The 8,821-nt window shown below is 62.4% G+C and overlaps 1 protein-coding gene across 1 annotated transcript; it reads right to left on the bottom strand.

Moving 5' to 3' along the window:
- THPO (thrombopoietin) lies at positions 1 to 6,927 on the bottom strand. The gene is made up of 5 exons (XM_077826853.1): positions 6,915 to 6,927; positions 1,827 to 1,954; positions 1,015 to 1,101; positions 437 to 601; positions 1 to 222 (listed from the first exon to the last, which is right to left on the bottom strand). Exons 1-5 carry the CDS (start codon positions 6,925 to 6,927, stop codon positions 1 to 3), a joined length of 615 nt encoding a protein of 204 aa, XP_077682979.1.
- Between the last annotated feature and the right edge of the window lie 1,894 nt (positions 6,928 to 8,821).

The following is an 8,821-nucleotide window of genomic DNA, read 5'->3' as shown; positions in this document are numbered from 1 at the left end:
TCATGAGGCAGGGCTTTCACTGTCCCCTTGAGGCAGCTGGGGACATGGGGTGCTTGGGGGCTCTGGCACCCTTTGGCTTCCTTCCCGGCAGAAATCCTTTGCCAGGTCATGGAACAGGAAGTGCAGCTTGCCTTGCACGAGCTGCCGGTAGACCAGGAAGATTACGCTGGGGTGGCTCTGCAGGGTTGTCCGGGAGGTGCGGTCTGGCTGCCAGGCACTGACCTGTCCCAAGACAGAGAATGGGCACTCAAACACACAGCTTCCCCCACCCTGAGCAATCCCCTTCAGCATCACCGTCTGGGGCCAAATCTGCAGCTGGGACTCCGGGCTTAGAGAGGAGCAAGGTGAGCTCTTCACCCTGCTGTAATGGGGGTGGGCTGGGCAGGGCTGATGGGGGCAGAGGGGCAAGGCTGGGGCTGGGCAGAAGGGGTCTCACCTGCCAGCTGAAGGTCTGCAGGAGCAGGAGGAAGGAGTTGGCTTTCTTGTAGAGCTGCCCCAGGAGGGCAGCCGCACACTCCTGCCTCACATGGCCCTGCACAGCGGTCACCGCGTCCACCAGCAGCGCCAGGTCACCGAGGATTTCCTGCCTTTTTGTCTCATTCTGACAGGGACAGAGAAGGGGGAGGGGGGGCGTGAGTGCCTGGCCCCAGTGCTGCAGGGGTTGGGGCCCCCTAGCCGCAGGCAGGGACTCAGGGGTGAGAGCCCCAGTCCTTCCCACATCTCCTAACCCAGCAGCCTGATGGGAACGTGGATGCTGGCATCACCCCACCAGCAGGGGGCGAGGGAGCCTGCAAGGGGGATCCCTAGAGAGCAAGACTGCCCCCTGTTGAGCCCATGGGCAGCAGCCAGCAGAGGAACAAATATCCCCCTCCCCTCAGGGACTCCTCCCTGTGTCTGCTGCCCCCTCTGTGATGGGCTGAGTGATCATCTTCCCCCTCGTGGCCAGGGAAGAGCTGGAACTCCTGGGCCCACCCCACCCCACGCCTGTCCCCCAGGGCCTCTGGCCTTACTCACTGTCTTTGTTTTCCATTCCCGGAGGCTGAAGTCCACCATGGGCAGAGGAAGGGGCTGGGAGAGTGAGGGGAGCTCCTGGCACTGGCTCTATGGGGAGAGGAGGTGGAAAGCACCGAGTGAAACGCCAAGAGGCCTAGGAGAGCCCAGCCCGTGAGGCCAGCTCTAGGGGCAAGAGACGGAATGAGCACAGGCTCAGGAGGAGTGGAGGCGTCGCTGGGGCTGTGCCACACAGCTGGCCAGGCAGGATATTTCTCTGCCTTCCTGCCTCTGAAGTTTGTGTGACCCCAGCCTCTCCCACCAGGGGGCGCTGTAGGGGGCCGGGCAGGAGGAACGCTGGCTGTGGGGGGAGCTCCCAGCTGTGCCAGTCCCAGCCTCTCCCACCAGGGGGGTGCTGTAGGGGGCCAGGCAGGAGCACTGGCTGTGGGGGAGCTCCCAGCCTCTCCCACCAGGGGGCGCTGTAGGGGGCCGGGCAGGAGGAACGCTGGCTGTGGGGGGAGCTCCCAGCTGTGCCAGTCCCAGCCTCTCCCACCAGGGGAGTGCTGTAGGGGGCCAGGCAGGAGCACTGGCTGTGGGGGAGCTCCCAGCCTCTCCCACCAGGGGGCATTGTAGGGGGCCGGGCAGGAGGAACGCTGGCTGTGGGGGGAGCTCCCAGCTTTGCCAATCCCAGCCTCTCCCAGCAGGGGGTGCTGTAGGGGGCCAGGCAGGAGGGCTGGCTGAGGGGGAGCTCCCAGCAGGGGGCGCCGTAGGGGCCCGAGCAGGAGCGCTGGCTGGGGGGAGCTCCTGGTTAGCCGGGCTGGAGCGTGTCTCCTTACCACTCTCTTCTCCATGTCCTTGGCTTCGCTGATGTACTTCTGGATCAGCCGGTTGTCGCAGACCAGCCGGGCCGGGCTCGTCCTGGACAGCTTGATGTGGAGGAGGAATGCTGTGAGGAACAGCAGCCCTGAGGGCAACCAAAGGGAAAGACAGCATGGGCCAGACTTCCCCGAGGGCAGAGCCCAGCCAGGAGACCTGCGCGCCCGCTCCATGGGGAAAAGCCCAAGAATCTCCCCTACTCTGCCTCCCCACACCCCACCCAAGGAGAGCTGTGCCCCCATCTCACACCCACAGGTCAGTTCTTGGGCCGTTCTCCAGGGCTAGCACAGGCCTATTGTCCCGTCTCTAGGCCCCTGGGGCTTTTACCTGGCTACATGCTGGCCCTGTCTGTGTTGCCCTCTCCTGGTTTCAGCACCTGCGGTTATTTAGTTGGTGCGCAGCCAGGCGTGGCTCACCCGCCCCTCTCTGCAGCCTGTGGGTGCCCCATTGATGGAGACTCATGCTGGGCCACACGTGCTTCTCCAGCTGTTTCTCCTGCCTTCTCCTTCTCTCCTAGTCACGCACCCCACCCACTACCTGCCAGGCAGGACAGTGATTTACTTGTCCGCCCTGAGGCCGGCGCTTTAAGTCAAACCAAGCTGAGCTCCAAAACCGAGCCAGTCACCCCTGGCCCAGTGCTGGTCACCTGCCTAGCTTTCTGTCCCACTGGGAATGGGACCACCCCCTCCTCCATCCCCCTCCCCTCCTACCCAGCACTGGAGCACAGTTGAACGTGTGAGAAAAGTCTAAGGCAGCCCATGCACTCGTCCTTTAACACGTGTGAAACTGCTCACGTTCCAGCTCAGGCCTAAACTTTCACTCCACTAGCCTAGCTCACGTTAAAGTCCACACTGTCTTGTCGACACAGCTTTGATCCCTGTCTAGCCAAGAGCAGGGCAAAGGAGGGGCTGGGCCTTACCGCCCCTGTGTGGGCCCCCGTGTCGCCATTCACCGCTGTGCACGAATTCTCCGCTTGCCAGCAGGGGGTGTCTGATACACCCACCTGCACAGGTGTAAATGACCCACGGTGCCAGGCAGGGAGAATTGGGTACGGTGGGTGCTTTGTTTAAAAAAAGAGCTGTTTCTTTCCAAAGCAACTCGGGTCTGAGGAGGGATGAGGGGATCTGCCAGGCAAATGGGTGGCAGAAATGTGAGAAGGAGAAACGGATCAAGAGGGAAACAGTTTTAAGGTTAGGGAATCTTCCCAGAGATGCCCTCTGGCCCCAGTAAGGGAGCCGGCAGGCTGCTGGGATGGATTAACATGTGTGTTGCCCCACAGGTGGCTAGGGCATCTTCAGACAGAAAGCCCCTTTGTGGTGGTGACTGGTGTTATGAACTGGTCTAGAGTGGTGCTGACAGCTCTCTACCAAATCAGGCCTTGCTGTGCTTGGTGCTGTACAAACACACTGAGACAGTCCCTGCCCTGATTAGCTCACAGTCCAAACAGACAAAGCAGAACAGAGAGGAGAGGTGACTGGCCCAAGCCCCTGCAGCATGTCCATGGCAGGACCAGAACCCGGGTCTCCTAGCTCAGGGCCCTACCCACCGGGCCATATGGCTGTTACTAGCTAAGGGGCTTAGGAAGGCCTTGCCAGGCTGAACGTCAGCGGGTTTCCAAATGGAAGCCCTTCCCTGAACTGCTAACTCCTGGAGAATAACCGTCCCAGGTAAGCAGCTCATTTCCCTCCCACTCGCAACCGCATCAGCTTGGGCCAGGCAATGTCCCCGTGCTAGCCCCGTGCCGTTTCACTTTCGGCTTCTCAGGGAGCAGCTGCAACCGCAGATGCGGGAATGTGGCAGGGGAAGGCTGAGGCCATCTCCAACGCTTTCCAATGGACTGAGACGACAGCAGAACAAATGTGACTATTATAGCCGGAAAACAATGGTAAAAGGACATTACAGTTGCAAAGTCAAGCCCCGCAACCTTCCCTTGGCCCACTTGTGCGGATGCGCTGCGGCCGTCACAGCTGCTTGCCGACAGCAGAGGAATGGTGAGACGCAAGACTTCTGGGATCGATTCCAGATTGCGGAGGGGAGTGTGATCTAGTGTTACAACCCCTTCTTTAACAGTCCACCCAGCATATACCTGCTGCAGCCTGTCTCTGCCACCGTTTACCTAGATCCCCCCCCACACAGCCGATCTCTGTCCCCCAGCTCCTTGCCCATCCCCACTCTAACAAGTTCTCTGCCCCCTTCTGCAGCCAGTCTCCAGGCACCCCCAATCCTCTCTCCTGTGCGTCTGTCCAGTTTCCTTGCCAGTTCCCCCGCTGCCTGGGCCCCAGCAGGCAGCGCGCCGAGAGCACAGGAGTGTCTCAGACCGCTGATGTCCAGAGCAACGACTGCAGGGAAAGGCCAGCTGAGGGTGGGACATGCTCATTTGCCCTCTGCGGATGGGGTCTGGCTGCAGCCTGGGCACTGCGAGGGTTGGAGCATGCTCAGTGCAGATGAAAACTTTGGGGAATTTAGCTGCCAAACTAGAACAAATCTCTTTTGCAAACTGAGATTTTTTTCAGCAGCTTATAACGTGGCCGAATTTGGGTTGGTTTTCACAGGGTTGGCAAAAGGCAAATCACTCCCACCAGGGCAACCCTTCTGCCAAATCTCAAAGCCCTACTCCAAAGCTGGGGAGTGCGAGAGCTTCCCAGCCAAACACTTGCATGTGTTTTCTTAACATGGGCAAAACGACATATTTTCCTCTCCTCTAACAGAATCGTTTTAGCTGAAACTTGCCCAGAAGATTCAGCCGCAGGCAGATCCCAGGCATGGAAAATTTCAACGTGAATGTTAAAGTGTGGCAAACAAGGTCTCCCAAAGGGAGGCCATGAGCTCTAGGCCACCCTCCCTCTAGAATGAGGGGTTCTACACCCTGAAACATTAGACCCACCTACTTGACAGTGCCCCTTGGCAGGAGAACCGCAAGTATCCACTGCAAAAGTGAAATGGGGCCATGTTTCCTGCTGGGCTCCATCCCCAGGAAGCGGGGCAGTGATAGGGGAGGATAAATGGTTTCCTTAGCTGGCCGTGTGCGTCGCACTCTCATCCCGCTGATAAGGCACGTTTGCACCGCGAGCGATTCTGGACGCAGGTTCCTTTTCGGTGGCCTCAGCACAGACGCGGATGGGCTCTACGTCGTGGGTGGCATCATACGCGGCTCAGAGCATTTCGGGGAATGCCAGTGTCCTCTGTACAGTGCGTCCCAGAAACCCCCACCCTGCCCCAGGCAGCCCCCGGGCCCTGCACTCTCCAGAGGCAGCGACCCTTCCTGCAGTGACTGCTGGGGGGCCGATTCCCCGCACTCAGAGCCCTGGGTCTCTAACAGAGACGCGCTAGTTCCAGGGGAGTCCTGAGCTTGGGACGGGGGTTCTCTGGCCTGTGGGTGAGCTCGCTCCGCTCGGCCGGTGAGTCTGTGAGCTCAGGAGCCTGGCGTCTCCCCTTGAGTCCCCTGGGAGAGGCTCCTTGCTACTCAGCTGCTTTGAGCATCCCAGGCCTTTGCTGTAGCGGCCCTGCCCTGCCCATCAGTCCCCATCAGTCCCACCCAGCCCTGCCCTGCCCCTCCGTCCCCATCACCCACACCCAGCCCTGCCCCTCCGTCCCCATCACCCCCGCCCAGCCCGGCCCTGACCCTCCGTTTCCATCACTCCCGCCCGGCCCGGCCCTGTCCCTCCATCTCCATCACTCCCGCCCGGCCCTGCCCTGCCCTGCCCCTCCGTCCCCATCACCCCCACCCGGCCCTGCCCCTCCGTCTCCATCACTCCCACCCAGCCCTGCCCCTCTGTCTCCATCACTCCTGCTCGACCCGGCCCTGCCCTGCCCCTCCGTCCCCATCAGTCCCACCCAGCCCGGCCTGGCCCTTCCCCTCCGTCTCCATCACTCCCACCCGGCCCTGCCCCTCTGTCTCCATCACTCCTGCCTGGCCTAGCCCTGCCCCTCCGTCCCCATCACTCCCGCCCAGCCCTGCCTTGCCCCTCCGTCTCCATCACTCCTGCCCGGCCCTGCCTTGCCCCTCCGTCTCCATCACTCCCACCCGGCCCTGCCCTGCCCCTCCGTCTCCATCACCCCCACCCGGCCCTGCCCCTCCGTCTCCATCACTCCCACCCGGCCCTGCCCCTCCGTCTCCATCACTCCCACCCAGCCCAGCCCTGCCCCTCCATCCCCATCACCCCCACCCGGCCCTGCCCCTCCATCTCAATCACCTCCACCCGGCCCGGCCCTGCCCCTCCGTCCCCATCACTCCCGCCCGGCCCAGCCCTGCCCCTCCATCTCCATCATTCCCACCCGGCCCTGCCCTGCCCCTCCGTCCCCATCACCCCCACCCGGCCCTGCCCCTCCATCTCCATCACTCGCACCTGGCCCTGCCCTGCCCCTCCATCCCCGCCATCCCCTGGTCACTGCCTCTTCATTGCCACCAGACTCACTTGGCCCCTGCCTCTCCCTCCCCATCAGCCCAGCCCTGCCCTCCCATCCCTGGCAGCCCCCCCGCCCCCATCCCCAGTCCCCTACAGTGTGAAAGCCTCCGATGCACGGACAGGTTGATCTGGGCCGTGTGATGGGAACAAGGTTGTGAGCCAAGCAGGGGCTGGCCTGCTCCCTCTCCCTCTGCTGGCTCTCGGTGCTGAGGCTGTTTGGGGCAGGGGCAGGCAGGTTGGGGATTCCCTTTCCTGAAGGACTGAGAGTGGGCAAAGCAGTGAGAGACGCCCCATCAGCCCGGGGGGACGGGGTGCTCTGTGTGACCCCGGGGTTGGAGGGCAGTCTGTGGCACCCGGGGGCACTTGGGCTGTCTCAGGCCGGCACAGTCACTGATGTTACAGGTCTGGGAAGTGCCCAGCCAATAGCTCTGAGCCCCACATTCCCAAGGGGGAGAGGCCTCATCCCCGCAATCATGGGCACAGCCCTGGACACTGGGCTGCAGGGACTGGTCCTGCCCCGGACCAAGCAGGGCCCGCTCTGGAGCTCTGTCTATCCCTGTCCAGGTGTGAGACTCCACCCCCCTCCCCATGCCCAGACTTGCGGGGTGCCCTGTCCCTGTCCACCCCCAGCCCAGCACTCACTGTTCAACTCCATGCTAAGCTGGCCGTCTCTGCACTGCATCTTTCTCCCCGGGGCCAGCGGCTGGGCTCCTGCTCCCGTCCGGCTTCCATTTAGGGCAGCTTTAGCCCAGGCGCTTGGCAGGGCAGGAGGACTGGGCCGTGGGGTAGGGGACAGAAGAGCCCCCGAGTGACGCTGCCCAGCTCCCGCTGCCGAGTGACCACAGCAAGGCTTCCTGTTGTGTTGTTTGACCTCCAAGGGAAGGCACTGGGGCACAGAGCGCAAGCCCTTGGGAAGGCTTCCTGCTTCCCCCGGCTTCCTCCTTGGCTTGCAGCACTGGAGCTGTGCACACGGGCTGGGATCTCGGAGGCAACCACCTCGCTGTGCTCACCCACTGGCGTGCGATACAGCTCGTGCCATGAACCAGCCCCACCAGCTCCCTCTCTGCACGAGCCGGGTGAGCCCCACTTCCCGCTGGGTCCGCGTCTCCTGCCCACCTGGTTTCACAGCACGGACTGTGGGAACTTGAGTGCCCCAAAGAGTGAACGGCATGCAAGCTGGGGGCCTGGCGCTGGCTCCCCACGGCTGGAGGCCTGCAAGGGTGTCTGCTTTGGGCTGCACATCTGGCTGGTTCCCCCAGAAAGCCCCAACCATCCAGCCAGGAGGTCAGGGCTCACGGGCTGCTCTCGGCATCACCTGGAATGGAGACGGTGCAATTAGTGAGCAGAGAAGGGAAATTCCAGTTCCATGGTGGACCTGCTCCCAGCACCCCCTTCACTCCCCCTGGCACCGGAGTCCTGGCCTGTGGGCTCAGGGATGCAAACCCCACCCCCACCCCGCAAGGTCCCCTAAGTGACACACAGAGATGCTGGTGATAATCCTGCCCCAGACCCCCAGCATCCACCATCCAGAGGAACACACACACATCTGCCCTGGGAGCTGTAAGGGGCCCGTTACCCTCATGTCTGTGTCAGGCAATCCAGCCGTGTCGGGTTCACACTAATGCAAAGAATGGGCAGCCCCATTTCCAGCATCCTCAGAGCTACCCTCAGCCTCGTCCCTGGGCTTTATCACCTGCTCAGCTCCTGCTGCCCCACAGAAGTGCCTCCAGGCACTGTCCTCTGCCCTGGGCCCCTGGGTCATCTCTGGGGTCACCCTTGGACTCAGTCGTCTGCCCCAGTGGGGGTGCAGGGCAGAGCTGAGAAGATTCCCGGGAAGGAATCGGATTCTAGGCTCTAGAGCTCTGTGAACCAGGGAACCAGCCAGGGAACCGAGCTGATACCATGTGACCGGCATGTCCCATCCAAACTAGCCAGTCCCTCTGGACTCCTCACCGCGAGTGGCCGCTGGAAAACCCTGTCCAGACCAGGCGCAAACAGCCGAGCAGTCCGTACAGTGGGGCAGTGGGAAGGACACACAGCTCTGGGGCGGGGCGGGGAGGTGTGAGCTTTGGGAGCCCAGAGCAGATTGCAAGTCAGGAAGGGACAGGGGAGGAAGCTGGAGCAGAGCCCCCAGGCCCAGGGCGCAGCTGGTGGAATCCTTAGGGCCTGGGGAAGGGGCAACTGTGGGACAGGGGCCCAGGCCCAGGGAAGGGGCAGCCGTGGAAGATGGGCATGGGCTGGGGAAAGGGCAACTGCAGGAGCCCAGCAGGCAGAGGCCCAGCCCAGGGAAGTGATGGCCCACCGGAACCAGGCAGGGGCCCGGCCCGGGGAAGGGACAGTGCAGGAGCTAGGCAGGGGCTCTGCAGGGAAGTGACTCTCGAGCTATTTGTTCAACGTTAATTGTTAATGAAAGTCCCCCAGGATTGGTTTAACTGTGGAAAGCCCAGGCTGCCAACTGTTCAGTAAAAGAAGGGGTGAAACACAGCCAGCCTGAAGCGTCAAACCCTCAGCTACCCTGCCCGGGGGGGGCCTGTAACCCCCCCCCTCGC

This window comes from Eretmochelys imbricata, chromosome 9 (assembly GCF_965152235.1).
Source record: "Eretmochelys imbricata isolate rEreImb1 chromosome 9, rEreImb1.hap1, whole genome shotgun sequence".
In the NCBI taxonomy this organism is placed as follows: domain Eukaryota; kingdom Metazoa; phylum Chordata; order Testudines; family Cheloniidae; genus Eretmochelys; species Eretmochelys imbricata.
The sequence above is the reverse complement of the archived record's forward strand: the minus strand, read 5'-3'. Positions and strand labels throughout refer to the sequence as shown.

Bases quoted from the DNA above. Each gene is read 5' to 3' on its own strand.
- THPO (XM_077826853.1), bottom strand. The intron at 1,102-1,826 runs GTAAGGAGACAC...CTCTCCCCATAG, and splicing joins AGGACATGGAGAAGAGAGTG to AGCCAGTGCCAGGAGCTCCC. The intron at 602-1,014 runs GTGAGTAAGGCC...TGTCCCTGTCAG, and splicing joins GGGAATGGAAAACAAAGACA to AATGAGACAAAAAGGCAGGA.